This window comes from Trachypithecus francoisi, unplaced genomic scaffold (genome assembly GCF_009764315.1).
Source record: "Trachypithecus francoisi isolate TF-2019V2 unplaced genomic scaffold, Tfra_2.0 Lachesis_group9, whole genome shotgun sequence".
In the NCBI taxonomy this organism is placed as follows: domain Eukaryota; kingdom Metazoa; phylum Chordata; class Mammalia; order Primates; family Cercopithecidae; genus Trachypithecus; species Trachypithecus francoisi.
Genome location: NW_022681474.1, coordinates 33,559,634 through 33,577,213, shown reverse-complemented (window position 1 = coordinate 33,577,213; position 17,580 = coordinate 33,559,634). Strand labels below are relative to the sequence as shown.

Here is a 17,580-nt window from a genome sequence, read left to right as displayed (position 1 = left end):
CGAGGGTTTGCTGGTGAATGAGAGGCCTCCTCTGCTTTAATGAAGAGCATGCCTCCCTCCACTCCCGCTAAGCCTGCCCTGCCTTCGTGGTCCACACACCACAGGTGTGCACAGGTTCATGTGTGTGTGTGAGCTTAACACGTCAGCCGCACATACGGTCACTCAGAAACATCTTCACAGCTTCACACACGTGCACACAGTCAATGACCAGGAGCAGGTATCTTGGGGCAAACCTAGAGCAGCTTCTCAGGGATTAAAACTCCAGCTTTGCTGTGGTTCCTGGAAGAGCCCTGACTTTGTCCTAAGACAGTGATTCTCAAAGTGAGGTGCTGGCTCCAGCAGCATCAGTATCACCTGGGAACTCGCTGGAACTGCTCCGGGTTCTGGCTTCTCTTCCTAGAGCGCCCAGAGCTGTGGGGTCCTCCCTTGGGACCAGAAACTCCAATCATAGTTTTTATGTACCAACCCCTGTGCTAAATAGACTTTGTGCACATTATCTCATTAAAAATTCACAAATGTACTGTGAGATGCACACCATTTTTTGCCATATTTTTCAGATGGGGTAGACAGAGCTCAGAAAAGTTAAGAGGCTTGCCTGGAGTCATCAAACCAGGCTCAAACTCCTTCTCTGTTTAGAATCACTCTTTAAACGTAGCTCCTGTCCTGGGGTGAAAGTCAACACCCGCCGAGAGCTGGGCCCTCCGTGCCAGCCCCATCTCCCCCAGGTCTCTCCCTGCCTTGGCAGCTAGTCTTAAATCTTTCAAGAGACAAGGCCAAGCAGGGGGTGGGGCCAGGGGTGGGAGCCAAAGCCCCACCTCGTGAGCAGGCAGTACCTCTGCCAAGGCCCCCTGCGGCCCTGCCCCAGAGAAAGGCAGGGAAGCTGCGGTGAGGGCTGGCAGCTGGAAGAGTCCTGAGCACCCAGCCCCCAGCCCGGCTCACACCCCAAAGCCTGGAGAGAGGCTGCTGCGCCATTGACCTGTGGACTCCAGAGACTCCCGCTGTGCATTCCTCCGATCTAGGAGGTTTCCTGGATTATGTGACGAGAAACCTGGGTTCGAACCCTAACTTGTCACCAACGTCCTGAGTGACCTGGGCTGGTCCCGTACCCTCTTGGAATCTCCGTCTTCTATCTCTTCAGCGAAGGGGTTGACTTATAAGGATGTTTTCTGCTCTGACGCTGTGATTTGAATTCTGTATTTCTACGACATATTCGAGAAGTCTGGCCAGCAGGATGGAATCTGAAATAACAATGGTTCTGGAGTGGGCTTTGTGCTCAGCGCAACTCGTCTTTGCCTGAGACCTAGGAGTGGTCCCAGGCTCTCCTGATGTGCCACCATGCTTGGCATCTGCTCCTCCCCCTGCCCCCATATACCCATGCTCTGAAGGGGAGTTCTCTTCCATAGCAAATCCGGGAGGAGCCGAGGAGCCAGGCCCTTTGTTCCAGACCCAGAAGCAGCCATGGGGACCTGTGACATTGTGACTGAAGCCAATATCTCATCTGGCCCTGACAGCAACACCACGGGCACCACAGCCTTCTCCATGCCCGGCTGGCAGCTGGCACTGTGGGCCACAGCCTACCTGGCCCTGGTGCTGGTGGCCGTGACGGGCAATGCCGTCGTCATCTGGATCATCCTGGCCCACCAGAGGATGCGCACAGTCACCAACTACTTCATTGTCAATCTGGCGCTGGCCGACCTCTGCATGGCTGCCTTCAATGCAACCTTCAACTTTGTCTATGCCAGCCACAACATCTGGTACTTTGGCCGTGCCTTCTGCTACTTCCAGAACCTCTTCCCCATCACAGCCATGTTTGTCAGCATCTATTCCATGACTGCCATTGCTGCTGACAGGCAAGAGGGGCCTTGGGGAAGCTGGGGGGAGCCTCCTCACTGAGCTGGGGCTCAGACAAGGGTGTTGACATGCCTGTGGTCACACAGCACGTTTGGGTAGAACCAAGGGAATGGCCTTCCAAATCTGGTCATGGTCTAAAACTATGAATCTGGAAGGCGGGGGGACTGTGGAGCTGAAGAAGGTAGACTGAGGGTTAGACACAAAGAAGGACTTTGTACTAGATGCACTAGACTGGTTGTTCAAGTCTATAGGGGAAATGGGCGCTGTTTTAGCGATCTTCTAAAGTGTTCTTTGTTTTGTTGTCTTTCTTTCACTCCAAAGAAATGTCTTATACTGTTTTTTATTATTTCAGATCGATTACACAAGGGGCGAATGTTAAGAATGCTTGCAATTACAATCTAATAGGGCCAATTGTTTTCCCAACGCTACTCAGGGCTGAGCTTCAGGCTAATGTTGGATGCTTGGTCTTGCCCTGAGATGGGCTTCCAGTGTGGCTTTCTTGTGGCCGTCCAAGGGCATGTCTGTGCCCAGAGGGAAATGGTGGGCTGGGGTACCTGGGCTGGGGTTCCAAGGCATCGGTGTGCTGTGTGGCTGCGGGAAAGTCACCAGCCCAGCGGACTCTCTGCAGGTCGGCTGAGACTATGACATCGACAGATGGCAGCAGTGTGGGGAAGGGCTAGAGGGCATGGGCCTGGGTTGGGAGAGAGGGAGACAGGGGAAAGAGAGCTGGGCTAACAGGAGGGCCCCTGCCACTCATGCTGCCCTCTGCTCACAGGTACATGGCCATCGTCCACCCCTTCCAGCCTCGTCTTTCAGCCCCCGGCACCAAGGCGGTTATTGCTGGCATCTGGCTGGTGGCTCTCGCCCTGGCATCCCCCCAGTGCTTCTACTCCACCGTCATCATGGATCAGGGTGCCACCAAGTGCGTGGTGGCCTGGCCCGAAGACAGCGGGGGCAAGACACTCCTCCTGTAAGGCCTCTGGGGGATTGTGGAGGGCAATTGTGTGTGCATGTGCACGTGTGTGTGTGCACATGCACGTGCATGCATCCATGTCCATGCATATGTGGTGTGTGTGCATGGGTGTACACATGTGTGAGTGTACATGGGATTATGCGAATATACCTGTATGCTTAGTAAGCAACACACACGACGTAGCCGATCTGTTCTTAGCACTTTATAGATATTGACCCATTTAATTCTCCTAACAATATGGAGTATATATTATATTATTATCATTACAATTTTTTAGATGAGGAAACTGAGGCACTGAAAAACTAAGTAACATGCCCAAAACCACACAGCTAGTAATTCAAATCCAGCTAGTCATTTGAATCCAGCTAGGGATTCAAATCCAAGCAATCCTGCCCGGGGCCCAATCGCCTCACCACTCTGCTACTCAAATATGCACCTGTGCATCCTTAGATAAGGATATGCACACATGCACACGTGTATGTGACTGTAGATGTCACATGCACACGTGGCACCCATTTCTGCCTGTGTATGCACGTGCAAGTGTGTGGGCATGTTTGTAGATGTGCGTGCACACAGGCACACATTAGGGACATGTGTAGGCATGTGTTTGGGGGGGACTCTGTATATGCTCAGGCCACAAAGGGGCAGGAGACTGAGGCAGAAAGCGTCCATGATGAAGCCTGGGACATTTTCAGGCTGCTGAGGTGGGCATCACAGGCTGGAGGCAGGGAGGGCGGGGTTAGAGAGACTCAGGTATGGCCCAGCTGCTGTCTGACCCTGGGTGAGTCCTTTCTCCATTCTGGCCTCAGTTTCTGAGGATCTCACTTTGTGTCTCTGGGGTCCCCAGGCACAGAGCCATTGCTTGGTAGAGGCTAAAGAACTGACTGGGGTTCTGGGGTCAGTCAGGCCCAAGACGTGGCCTGCTCCCGCCTGGTCTGGGGGTGCCTCACACTCACATAACCTCTGAACCTCTGGCTTTCTCTCTAAAGTGAGGATTCATAGTAGTACCTTACTTTGTGAGTGTCAATGAGATAGTGTACGTGAAGCCCTTAGCACCATGCCTGGCACAGAACTGGTACCCAGCATGTGGTAGTTTAAATAGGGGACACATGAAAACACACCTGGAGGTGACAGATCCTTCCCACAAAGTCCCAGCTGCCCCAAGCATAAGGGTGTGCATGGTCTGAGGTGAGGGCTGCCAGGTAGCCATGGCAACACACCTCTCCTCCAACACCCTCCCTGCCTGGTCTCCATCTGTCCTGAGCACCTGCCAGGAGAAGGCTGCTTTTGTGGGTTTCAGGGCTAGGGAAAGCGCCGTTCCTCTGAGAACTCGTTCCTCTGAGAAGCCGTTCCTGGGAACTGCCCAGGGTCTCTGATCTCTCCCTGCACCCCCACCCTCTCATGGAGAGCAGTTTCCATATATTTCTGGCTCAGGAAAGGGTGGAGAGCAGAACATATTGACATCGGCCACTTGGAGGCGGTATTTCTCCACCTTAATACAGGACCACTGCGCGTGCCAACTCTCTGGGAACAGCGAGTTCCAACCCAGATTCTGGCAACCAGGAAGAACAGGCGGGCAGGGGCGGGCTAGGAAAGCCATACTTTGGTGTTACTTAAAATTCTGAAAGGATTTGGGGAAAGCCTGGTTTTAAGTGTGAGAATGTGTTATTGTTTTTCTTGAGGGAGAGCCTAATTTAGAGATTTAGTATGAGGGCTCCATCCCCACAAGCTCATCTAACTGTGTGTAATTAGGAATCTGATGAAATTAAAGATGCCCTCTCCAGGAACACATGCACACACCCCCAAAATCAAAATAGAAAAAGACTCCCTTTGGGAGGCCGAGGCGGGCAGATCACCTGAGGTCAGGAGTTCAAGACCAGCCTGGCCAATGTGATGAAACCCCGTCTCTATTAAAAATACAAAAATTAGCCAGGCATGATAGCGGGTGATCCATCCTCAGCTACTTGGGAGGCTGAGGCAGGAGAATTGCTTGAACCCGGGAGGCGGAGGTTGCAGTGAGCCAAGATCACACCATTGCACTCCAGCCTGGGCAACAAGAGAAAAACTCCATCTCAAAACAAAACAAACAAAAAAAGGTGGCCCCCGGGACTCTCTCCCTTTGCCTTCTGCATGGAGACCTAGCCCAGGGTGAATTCCTGTCCTGCACAACATCCTGGGAGCAAGCAACAGAGGAGTGTGGCTCCTGCTAAGGAAGGACTTAGAGATGGCCTCCTCCTTTTACAGATGGGGAAACTGAGGCTGAGGGAAAGCCCTGACTTGCCTAAGATCATACTTTAAACAAGAGGCTGGACAAGAGCCCTGTTCTGACTCCCACAGTGCTGACCCTCAGAAAAGGGGAAATTGGGTCATGATTAAATCTGTAGACTGATATGACACAGACTTCCTGTGCCTCTCTGGGCCTCAGTTTCCCTATCTGGACACTGAGACAGGGGGCCCTGTTGATCCTCACTCTGTAAGGTGACGGGCCCTGGCCTTCATTGCCTTTCCTCCCCTCTTATCTGCTCCACACTGGGGTTCTCAACCCAAAGCCTACTTGAGGATCAGGGAGTCTAGGAGTGCCTGAACCTCTTGCAATTGGCATGTTTGCACAAGAACCCAAGCAGAATTCTAAACACAAGACTTTAGGAGAGAGATTGACTGGAGCCATTATAATCACCCAATGGGTTCACCTTGCCTGCTGCCTAGACAGAACTGATTTATCAAGACAGGGGAACTGCAGTGGAGAAAGAGTAATTCATGCAGAGCCAGCTGTGCAGGAGACCAGAGTTTAATTTACTCAAATTAGGCCAGGCGCGGTGGCTCACGCCTGTAATCCCAGAACTTTGGGAGACCAAGGCAGTGGTCAGGAGTTCCAGACTAGCCTGGCCAACATGGAGAAACCCTGTCTCTACTAAAAATACAAAAATTAGCAGGGCGTGGTGGCAGGCACCTGTAATCTCAGCTACTTGGGAGGCTGAGGCAGGAGGATCACTTGAACCTGGGAGGTGGAGGTTGTGGTGAGCCCAGACCCCGCCACTGCACTCCAGCCTGGGCAACAAGAGCAAAACTCCATCTCAAACAAAAACAAAAACAAAATCAAATCAGTCTCCCTTAGCATTCAGGAATCAGAGTTTTTAAAGATAATTTGGCAGGTAGGGAATTGGCAAATGGAGAATGCTGATTGGTCGGATTGGAGATGGAATCATATGGTGTTGAAGTGAGGTTTTCTTGCTGTCTTCTGTTCCTGGGTGTGATGGCAGAACTGGTTAAGTCAGATTGCTGGCCTGGGTAGTGTCAGCTGATCCACGAGTGCAGGGTCTGGAAAATATCTCAAGCACTCATCTTAGGTTTTACTATAGTGATGTTACTCCCAGGAATTTGAGGAGGTTCAAACTCTTGGAGCCCGAGGCTGTATGACCCCTAAATTAATTTATATTCTTGTAGCTAATTTGTTAGTGCTGGAAAGGCAGATTGGACCTCAGGCAAGTAGGGGGTCTTTTCGGGAAAGGGCTGTTATCAATTTTGTTTCAGAGTAAAATTATGAACTGAACTCCTTCCCAAAGATAGTTCAGCCTACGCCCAGGCATGAACAAGGACAGCTTAAGGGTTAGAAGCAAGACAGAGTCGGTTAGGTCTGATTTCTTTCACTGTCATAATTTCCTCCGTTATAATTTTACAAGGTGGTTTCACCATGGGTCCCCTTCCCTTGGGGTGGCAGCACCTCTAGAAAGGAGCCCAGCAAGGCCAGCACGTGGCAGGAGGTTTGGGAACACCTCAGTCCTCCCAGTAAGAAAGAAAAAGTCATATGACAGGACCAGGGGTCTCAGGCCCCTTTGGTGGAATGTTCCAAGGACGCTGTTCCATGAAAGGGATCCCCAAACGCCCAAGGAGCTGAGACCCAAAGCAGGAGGCAGAACAAATCCAGTTTGTCAGTATTGGGTGATTTATTGAGGGAATTTACAGACAGAAGCAGGATCTTGGGTGGCCACAAGACAGGTGGAGCTCTGCATTCTCACTCCCCAGACGCAACGCTTAGATACCATAGGGAAGGGGTATTCGTGCTCCAGCAAGACAATGAAAGGCAGCCCTCCAGAACAGGCAAGAACACTATGTGCATCACAGCCCACGATTTGTGGAGTAACATCAAGGTTGACAAGTTCTTACACTAGGGACACTAAATAAAGTAGAAATCAGAAGGCATTCACAAGACTGGAGAGCATCAGAAGTCAACACGGGGGAGGGCACCCAAAATGGAGTCACTTTTGTCTCCATAGGCTCCCACTGCAGACCTGCCTGGGAGTCAGTCCCCAGCCTGCAGCTCATCAGAGAGAGGTTGCAGCATCATAAACCAGAGATCTGAGGACTGGGGACATTGTTTTTTTTTTTTTTTTTTTTTCTGACAGGGTCTCACTCTATTGCCCAGGCTAGGGTACAGTGGTCCAATCATAGCTCACTGCAGCCTCGATCTCCTGGGCTCAAGTGAACCTGTTGCCTCAGCCCCCTGATTAGCTGGAATTACAGGTGTGCCCCACTACGCCTGGCTAATTTTTTAAACTTTTCTATAGAGATAGGGTCTCACTATCTTGCCAAAGCTGGTCAAATTCCTGGTCTCAAGCAATCCTCCCATCCTGGTCTCCCAAAGTTTGGGGATTACAGGCATGAGCCACCATGCCTGGCCTACACTGTTTCCAAAAGGAAATGAAAAGCCTCATCACAACCCAGTGTCCTCCCTGGGGACAGGGTAGGAAGCCACGCAATGGTACTCTGCACCACTTCCTCCAAGGTGGTATGAAAGGGCATTTGCTGACACAAACAGGTTCCCAGCCAAATGCTGATGACCGTAAGCAGATGACACAGCAGCATGTGATATACGGTGCTTTTCCACTGCCCCATTCCCCCACAGCGATGTTGGTACAGATAGAGTCTTATTAACGCCAGTCATTCTATCCATCCAGACAGATTCAGATTATATATATATATATACATACACATATATACACACACACATACACATATAAATATACATATACACATACACATACATATACATATGCGGCTATACTGTAGGATACACTCCAAGACCCCCAGTGGATGCTTGAAACTTCAGATAGTACTGAATTCTCTCTATATATACGAATACTATGATTTTTTTTCTCAACGTATCTATGATAAAGTTTAATTTATAAATTAGGCACAGTAAGAGATTAACAATAACTATTAATAAAACAGAACAAGTATAACAATATACTGTAATTAAACTTCTGTGAATGAGGTCTCTCCCTCTCAAAATATCTTGTTGTACTGTCCATCCCTATTTCGGATCCGCGGTTGAGAGGGGTAACTGAAACCCGGGAAAGTGAAACTCCCATCAGGGGTGACTACTATTCATACATATAATTCTTGAAAAAATATGCCAGATATTAGTGGTTAATGTTAATAGTGGTGGGAGTGGGATAATTTTACTGCCTCCTTTGTGCTTAATGGTATTTTAAATTGTAAACAAATTACTTTTTAATTTGTTTCACTCATTTTTTCTTTTTTTGACACGTGTCTATCACGTGGAAGGACGCAGGGCTACTGCTGGCGTCCCTTTTGCAGGGGAAGCCGTCTCCTGGCACACAGGCTACCCAGTGTCCCCTTTATTTTTGTTTAAATCAAACCAAGTCCCTGGAAGGCGCGCAGGGTGGGCCCGGAGGGGCGGCTCCACAGTGCCCGCGGGGTCCCAGGACCAGGCACTGGCCGACTTCGGAGTCGTCCCCGGGCCGCCTGCTGCCGAGGCCCCCGGCTCTCCCTGCAGGTACCACCTCGTGGTGATCGCCCTCATCTACTTCCTGCCGCTCGCGGTGATGTTCGTCGCCTACAGCGTCATCGGCCTCACGCTCTGGAGGCGCGCAGTGCCCGGACAGCAGACCCACGGTGCCAACTTGCGCCACCTGCAGGCCAAGAAGAAGGTGGGCGCGGGGGCGGGGCCTGGCGGGGGCGGGGCTAGTCCTGGCCCCGCCCTGAGGAGCCGCCCTTGCAGTCTCAAGGCCGGTCCGCAAGAGGGCGCCCAGGAGAAGCTTGCGGAAGCTGCCTTTTGCGCGAAGCCTGGGGCCAGAGCCTGACCGCGTTCCTCCCAGGCGGGCAGATTTCCCTTTGGCCTTTGGCCACACACAAAATTAAAGAAACTTCCCAAAATATTAGGGGAGTTAGGGACTCCTAAAGCCCCATAGAATTCAGATACCCCCAAGAATCTTAGAATGATAAAATATTAAAATCTTAGACTTTGAATAATCAGAATGTTGAATTTGAGAAGCCCCACAGAACTATAGAAGGTGCCTAGACTGTCACAGGAGAGCCCTCAAAGGCTGGAACTGCGGACCTCAGAAGTCGTGGAGACCGGATTGTTGTCCAGCTTCATCAAATCTGTCTCCAGTTTCTTCCGGAAGTGCCAGTGTCCCCCTACTCTCTGCCATCCAGGGCCCCCCCGAAGGTCCTGATGTAGCCCTCTGTGTCCCAGACCCCCTTCACCCTCCTCTAGTCCAAGCTTGTCCTTGCCCCCTTCCTGCCAGGCATCAGGGGAGGTAATGGGTTAACCACATCATGTAGCCAGGTCAAAGCCACGGCTTCTCACCCAATAGTAGGCATCTTTCACAGGTGGTTCGGGGAGGTAGCTGCACATGGGCGCCATCTGGTGCCCCTCATGGAGCACTGGCCTCCATCTGCTCCACCCTCAGGGTCTTAACCCAGATCCTACGTGAGGATCAGGGTGCCCAGGAACCCCCAGACCTTTTGTAATTGGCATACGGGCTGCCGAGTGGTGCAGGAGTGTGCCTGCAGGGGCCAGGCTCTGAGGAGGGGGAGGTCCGGGAGCTGACCCATGGGCAGAGGCAGGGGTCCCTAGTTGGAACCTCACAGCCCACAGAGAGAAGGGCTGTGCCGATACAGATCCCAGAGAGGGGGTGGCCTGGGAACGCATAGCTGACACGGGGGCTCCCCTAGGGATGGGGTTAGGAGAGAGAGCTCAGCCACTCTCCAGGGAGGGGGAGCTGCAGCGAATGAAGGGGTCCCAGACACCTCTTGTAGGAAGTGGCCATTGAGCTGCGCTTCAAGGAGTGAGGACTTCAAAGGAAGGATAGCAGTGTGAGCAGAGGGACCGGCCTGAGCAAAGCTCCCCGAGTTGGGGGCTCAGGAAGGTCTGGGCGACACATGCTCAGGGGCCTGAGTAATAGAGCTAATGGGGTCTGAGTGTGGAGCGATTCCCAGGCGGGCTCAAGAGGTGCTCTACGTCTGCTCTTGGAGGGCGGGGGCTGGGACTTGGGCACTGAGAAGTAACTTGAGCCTCTCCTGGACCAGTTCGTGAAGACCATGGTGCTGGTGGTGGTGACATTTGCCATCTGCTGGCTGCCCTACCACCTCTACTTCATCCTGGGCAGCTTCCAAGAGGACATCTACTGCCACAAGTTCATCCAGCAGGTCTACCTGGCACTCTTCTGGTTGGCCATGAGCTCTACCATGTACAATCCCATCATCTACTGCTGCCTCAACCACAGGTGAGCCCCCACTCCAACCCCACCCTCTGCCCTCAGAGCTCCACTGCCCGGCCCCAGCTGGGCTCCCCTGCACAGCTCAGGCATCCACCCTCCTTCCTGCTGGGGCCTGTGGCCCTGTTCCCCCAGCCTACACGAGAAAGCCGTCCTCACACTCAGCCCCCAGCATAATCTTCCCTCTGGCCTGGGCCTAGCTTGAGCCCCCATCCTCCCCAAAGCCTCACCCTGTCTCCCAGGCTGTAGCTCTAACTGTCTGTTACTGCTGGCTCTTCTGGGTTCTGTGTCTGAGGTAAGGAGAAGAGAGAAGGGAGGACCAGAGAGATGGAGGGAAGGGGAGTGTCAGAGAGAGGGGGCGGGACAGACAGACGGCGGAAAGAAGAGCCAAGTAGCGGGAGGGAGGGACTGACTTCTGTTCTAGTATTTTCACGAGCTTCCTACTGAGGACTTTCCTGGAGCCTAGTGAGCGGCACCCATCTGGCAGTGGAAGCAGTGGATGGGGGCTGGGGCCAGCACAGGAGTGGGGCAGGCTGCTCCCTGGAAAGGTCACAGTGTATGCCTTGTCCTCCAGGGGCTTTCAGGGCAGCTGAGAAGTGACCTTGGCAGAGACAGCCAGGAAGGAGAGCGCCAGAATCTCACTCTCCTGGCATCATCCGGTTTCCCTAGCCCTTGTGATTCTGAGGAAATGAGTCCCAGAGAGGGGCCTGCACTTGCTCTGGGGCACCTGGAGAGGTGGGGGGTGAGGAGCCAGGCAGGAACTCAGCCCCAGGAGTCCTGCAGAGCAGGCCTTTCAGCTGCAGAAAACCCTGAAGGTGGGGCAAGTAAGGGGCAGTGAGAGATGGACACAGTCTCACCTCAGTGAGATAATGATGTGGGCGAAGTTGGCCTCGGACCTCTTTGTTCGTATTTTTTGTCATCTCCCTGGCCAGGTAGCCAGGCTACTCATAGTGCCATTGGGATCTTTGTTGCTCAGACATTTCACCCGCCTGGGACAGGCCAAAAGGAAGTAAGGAGCTATGATTTTTTGTATACTTACTGAAGGGTTCTCCTCTATCTTCTGAGAGGGAAGTAGATAATAGGAGAGAAGCAGGTGTCATCCCCACTCTACAGATGAGGAAATGAGCATCAGAAAGGAAGATGCTCCCAAACTCTTACAACAAACAGTAAAACCAGGACTCCATATGTCTCCAAGACCTGTCATCTTATCCCCACACCACGCATTTCTCTTTTAAAGACTTGTGGGATTGAAAACCTGGAGACAGGGACTTGACATCAGGGAGGAGCCACCAGCCCAGTCTCTGTGGGTTCATCACTCTCCTGCTATCCAAGGGAGACACAGTCCCTGGGAGTCTGAACAACACCCCAGGCTCTACAAGATCCTGACATCACTTCTGGATCATTCCCCTCTCTGAGCGGCCGGGGTTCCATTTCTGCTGTCTGATTTCTTCCACTCAGTGTGTGTGCTTGCTCTAAACTCCCATTCAGTGCTGCCATGGGGAGAGCTATTTGTTTTCAGGCAAATGCACCAGAACTTGGTGGCTCCAAGTGTGGGTTTTTCAACGCAGTTCTCTTGGGAAAAGCATCCTTGTTCTCCCAAGTTGCCAAAGCTTCCATTGTGTTTTAGCAGGTTCTTCTTTGACTCCTCCCTTAGAAGCCAGTTAACAAGTCAAACAAGAATATCTGCTGGTTTTGTGTGGGTTTTTTTTTTTTTTTTTTTTTTTAGTAATTATGCTGGGGTGTTTTTTTGTTTGTTTGCAATAACAGATGACCTAAATCAGCTTAGTCACCCACTTCATTCACTAGACCCCGCTCCAGAACACTCTGGCAGTTTCCAAAAATCAAACTCACCCACGAAGGCATCTCTCAAGAGCCCCTGAGCCATGGGAGGCTCTTGGAGAGAGACAGTGACTTTCCCCTGGAAGGAACTCAGTTTCCTAGGGGTGGGGCAGTCACATCACAGCTCCTGTGCCCCTAACTCCCTGGCTCAAGGTGCCCCTCGCTCCCCCAGGTTTCGCTCTGGATTCCGGCTTGCCTTCCGCTGCTGCCCGTGGCTCACACCCACCAAGGAAGATAAGCTCGAGCTGACTCCCACGCCCTCCCTCTCCATGAGAGTCAACAGGTGTCACACTAAGGAGACTTTGTTCATGGCTGGGGATGCAGCCCCCACCGAGGCTACCTGTGGGGAGGCGGGGCGTCCCCAGGATGGATCAGGGCTATGGTTTGGGTATGGTTTGCTTGTCCCCACCAAAACTTATGTTGAAATTTGATCCCAATGTGGCAGTGTTGGGAGGTAGGGGCTAGTGGGAGGTGTTTGGGTCTTGGGGATGGATCTCTTATGAATAGATTAATGCCCTCCAGCTGGAGTGAATCCTCACTCTTGTGGGAATGGACTAGTTCCCAAGATAACAAGTTGTTAGAAAGAGTCTGGTGTCCTCAGTTTCCCTGTCTTGCTTCCTCTCTCACCATGTGATCTCTTTGCACAAAACCAATTCCCTTCTACTTTCCACCATGACTAGAAGCAGCCTCAGGCCTTCACCAGATGCAGCTGCCCAATCTTGGATATTCCAGCCACCAGAATCATGAACCAAATAAACCTCTTTTCTTTATAAATTACCTAGTCTCGGGTATTCCATGAAAGCAACACAAATGGACTAAAACAGGTGCCTGCTGAACCCTGAAGCCTTGTGCCTGGCTGCGGAACAAGGTGTAGCACCCTTTGAGAAGTAGCCAATCTAGAAGACCGATCTGAAAGTTCAGCTCATGCCCATCTTTCAGTACACCAATGCAAAGACAACATGGGGCCAGAACTCCAGAAAGGATGCTGACTCTAAGAGGACTCAGCCACCCATCTCAGAGAGCACTTCAGGGAAACCAGGAAGGGTCAGAAAAGGCAGTGTGAGCTGATTATTTATCTAATCTAGGAGATGCAAGCTCAAATGCCTTCCTGGGGCACACAAGAATATGTATAAAAGAAAAGCTGCAAATGTGATGATAAAAGGCAACTGACTTCCACCCTCAGTTTGAGCTATTAGGGAGTGGTGGGGGCCACGGCAACCTGGAGAGGATAGGCATTCAAAGGGGACAGGAACTACTCAGCTCTGGACAAGCGTTGCCACATGGTCATGGGAGCCCCCTGTTGCTAGATATTCCTAAATCTTTCAAGAGAAGCTATAAATCAACATTTGTATGTGAGTCTTCCAGATTTGTTGAATTTGACCCACATTTTTGTAAACTTTGCATAAGTTAAACAAAATGTATCGGTGGGCAATGCAACCATGACACTGACTCACCATCAGGATGCGGATACAAAGGAGGAAACTTCTTAGTTCACGAAGCCCAGTGACTGTGAGTCAGCCGAGGGCTTCTCTGTCTCAGTATTTAAGATGTAAGATACAGCCCAGGTAGATAGTGATTAAGAGTCAAAAAAGCCAGCTGTTTCCTCAGGCAAGTCACTCTGACCTCTGCCTAGTATCGTAACTACCTCACAGGGATGCTGTGAGGAACAGTGGGAGTAATGCCTATAAGCTAGCAGGCCAGACCAGATGAAGTGCCCATACATGGTAGCCAGGACTTTTTTTTTTTTTTTTTTTTTGGAGACAGGGTCTCTGTCTGTGAGACCCAGGCAGGAGTGCAGTGGCACCATCACAGTTCACTGCACCCTCAACCTCCTGGGCTCAGGGGATCCTCCCGCCTCAGTCTCCCATGTAGCTGGGACCACAGGTACACACCACCACACCCAGCTAATTTTTAAGTTTTTTTGTAGATATGGGGTCTTGCTATGTTGCCCAGGCTGGTCTTGAACTCCCGGGCTCCATCATTCCTCCTGCCTGTCTCCTGAAGTAGTGGGATTACAGATGTGAACCACCACACCTGGCTGTTAGCCATGACTCTTAACTATTTTATACAAAAGCCACCTACAAAGCAGCAGCACAGCTCCCACCCACTCCCACGTCTGCAGCAAGAAGCTGGAGGGCAGAAAGCAGCAATTGTCTCAACTCCCAGAAAGCTCCAGGTCTGGCCCAGCCCATCCCAAGGGCACACCTCCTCCTGCTTGCCAACTCAGCCTCCACGCCCTGGTTCCCCTGCAGAAGAACCATGTAACATTGTCAATACACACTGGAAGGTGTAATGCTACCTGTGTTCTCCAAAAAATCACTGCTCCATAGACACCAGCACCATGCCCCTAATAAAGGGAATCTGATCTCACCAAACCAGATGGTTTGGCAATCAGTCCTGTGGAAAGCCACTTAGAGCCGCAATTGTGGCTTGGGACATCACAGGGTACTTGGGTGCAGAGTGACACGGAACCCACCAAAGGCTGGGGGAGAATCCAAAATGGTAGCCTGGGGATGGACCGGGAATCTCTTGAGGTGGGGGTGCAGAGGGCGAGTAAAAGGGTCAGACAAGGGTTAATTTCCTAGGGATGGGGTCAATCTAAGATCCAGGAGGGATGGGCCGGGAGTGATGGCTCACGCCTATAATCCTAGCACCGTGGGAGGCTGAGGTGGGCAGATTGCTTGAGTTTAGGAGTTGGAGACCAGTCTTGGCAACATAGTGAGACCCTGTCTACAGAAAATAAAAATAAAGAAAAAAGATCCAGGAGTGGGAGAGTGCAGCCACCCTGGGCTGCTTTAAGATTTCATCTGTGTTTGGGTGGAGGGGGTGGAGAGGGGTGGGGCAGGGCACATTTCATCCTTTGTTTTGGGCTTGGCAGAGAGGAAGATGAAGGGCAGGATCCGTGGGGGGATGGCAGAGAGGGGACCAGTGTTGCGGTCCTCTCACTGAACCCAAGCAGCCTGGAAGCCAAGTGGCCTTGTTCTGAAATCCCAGCACTTTAGGAGGTCGAGGCAGGCAGATCACTTACGTGTGGAGTTCGAGACCAGTCTGACCAACATGGTGAAACCCCATCTCTACTAAAAATACAAAAATTAGCCGGATGTAGGGATGAGCGCCTGTAGTCCCAACTACTCAGGAGGCTGAAGCAGGAGAATCGCTTGAACTTGGGAGGCAGAGGTTGCAGTGAGCTGAGATTGTGCCATTGCACTCCAGTCTGGGTGACAGCAAGACTCCATCTCAAAAAAAAAAAAAACCTCCTCCACCCAGAAGGCCACAAAACTCCCCCAACGTTTGGTCTTTGCCACATCCCAAGAAACCGCGCCCCCCTCCGCCTGTCACCCCGCCCCCAGCCATTAAGCATCACTCAGGTCTTTGAATCGGTACAAAGTTTACTAGGTCATACGACATGGCTCACAAAGCGGCGGGAAATTCCAGTGATGGTATTGTTTGTTGGTTGGTTCCTTTTACCCAAATGGAGACAAGACACATTTCCGCAGGACTGTCCACCTCCCCCCACGAGACAAACAGAATGCAAGACTGTCACACGTGGCTAGGACTGGTTCCACGGACACACGACTTTGTGGCATTGACACACCACGATGCGATGCCAAGCCATATAGGTGCCAGGAGGGGAGGAAGCAGCTAATGCTACGCCCACACTCGCCTTCAGGCAGCGCCCCCAGGAGGGAGGCCTGGCAGTGTCTGCTGGTGATAATACATTTCACACGGGGAGGGGGAACCCCAAGGATGGGCTTTGGAGGCCCAGAAGGCCCATCAGGTGGTGTGACTTTCCATCTCCAGTCAATAAATAACTCTGTTGGATGAATGCATACGTTAGAAATGGATGCCACTACACTTCACACGTGGGGGACCAGGTCGAAATCAAACCATGCAGAGTGGCAGGGCAGGTGAGGAGGGATCCGGGTGAGAGATATTATCAACAGCACACGCTCTATTCTGTACCCTACAATATACACCATTAGTTGGATTTTGCTTTCCTTCCCGCGCCGGCGGGCCCCGGCGTCGGCGTCTCCCAGCACAACTCGCTGGAAGGGTAGGGGGGTCACCGCTCGAAGAGAGAAGTGCTGGAGAGGCAGCAGGCTGGGGATCCCGGGCTCTTAGCTGCTTGCCTCTGTGCGTAACCGCACGCCCACGGCCGTGATGAGGGCGGCTCCCTTGCCGCTGCCATCCTCAGACAGGAGGAAGGACACGTTACATTTTGGTGATAGTTCCTTCACCGTCTGGTGCATGATTCTGGAGAAGCTAAAAAGGACGAGAAAACAGGAGAAGGTAGTTGGAGGAAGATGAGAGATGCTTGGCCTACCTGAAAACACCAAAGCACAGACAGCCCCCGACTGGTGATGATTCGACTTAGGATTCTTCGACTTCATGATGGGTTTATCGTGGCATAAGCATCGGAAATCAAAGAGACTCTGAACCTGACAATAAGGAGCGTGAACACGGTTGGGAGGGAGGCTGCTTAGAAGCAGCTGTGGCCAGTTGAGAATGGCTGGGAGGAAAGTGGGCCTACGGTCGATCCCATTGTCACAGGTTTCGGCAGAGAGGCCCAAATGGGAATCCAAACACAACTGCCCTGTATGGCTTATGAGGGCTAGGACATGAATAACACACACAGCCACATCGGAGCTTGAGGCTCCAAGGGGACCTCAAAACCAAGGAGGATGTTAGGGGCCGATATGGATCATTAAGGCAGGCCCAAGCAGACCAAGCATTGGATCAGTTCAGGAGGCTATGCAGGAATGAGTATCACCCATCTCCAGCTGCAGCCCTGAGACCCCCAGCCCCCAACCATCAACAGCCTGGCTCCCACAGACAGGAATGCCCTCCAGTGAAGACAGTATCTGAACAAAGGCTGAATGTACATACTTGCAATTTGGGCTGAAAATAAAAGGCAGGCTCAGGCTGAAGATGCTTGGGGCTCTCAAAAGTAGTCACTGCCCTTGGTTGGGGACCTATTAGGTGGGCCAAGTGTGGTGGCTCATGCCAGCACTTTGGGAGGCCAAGGTGGGAGGATCGCTTGAGCCAAGGAGTTTGAGGACCTACCAGGTGTCCCATACTTTATAGATCTAATTTCTAGTCCTGCCAGTGGCTGCCACCCCATGAGGAAGATGAGATTTTGCAGGGATTAAGCAATTGCACATAGATTCTAAGTGACGGCGCCAGGGTTAAATCCAAGAGTATGTGGCTCCAAAGCCTAGCTCTAAACCAATCCTGTGTGCTGCCTCAGCTGATGGCAAGGAGAGCTACTATGCGGGAGAGACAGAGGTGAGGATGGAGCAAGATAGATGGTTCCACCCCAAGCCACAGCCATGAGGTAAGCAGGTAACGTCTACACTGAGTCGGGTGAGGTTGTTTATAAGTAGGGTGACACTG

The 17,580-nt window shown here is 51.8% G+C and overlaps 2 protein-coding genes across 7 annotated transcripts in view; one reads left to right on the top strand and one right to left on the bottom strand.

The window, feature by feature from the left end:
• The first annotated feature begins 863 nt into the window (after positions 1-863).
• On the top strand, positions 864-12,963 carry TACR2 (tachykinin receptor 2). 2 transcript variants are annotated; one of them, XM_033209938.1, is made up of 5 exons: positions 864-1,850; positions 2,627-2,821; positions 8,622-8,775; positions 10,160-10,356; positions 12,359-12,963. In XM_033209938.1, the coding sequence occupies exons 1-5, from the start codon at positions 1,459-1,461 to the stop codon at positions 12,615-12,617; spliced, it is 1,197 nt and encodes a 398-aa protein (XP_033065829.1). In that variant the 5' UTR covers positions 864-1,458; the 3' UTR covers positions 12,618-12,963. The 2 variants fall into 2 exon arrangements, with proteins under 2 accessions (XP_033065829.1, XP_033065830.1); XM_033209939.1 differs by lacking the exon at positions 2,627-2,821 and having other exon boundaries at positions 870-1,850; positions 12,359-12,770.
• A 2,594-nt stretch (positions 12,964-15,557) lies between these two features.
• The window catches only part of HK1 (hexokinase 1), a 137,237-nt gene continuing 135,214 nt past the window's right edge, over positions 15,558-17,580 (bottom strand). For all 5 annotated transcript variants that reach the window (XM_033209688.1, XM_033209687.1, XM_033209689.1 and 2 more), the window contains one exon: positions 15,558-16,449. In XM_033209688.1, coding sequence (XP_033065579.1) covers positions 16,305-16,449 — 145 coding nt within the window. In that variant the 3' untranslated portion in view covers positions 15,558-16,304. The remainder of the gene's footprint in view (positions 16,450-17,580) is intronic.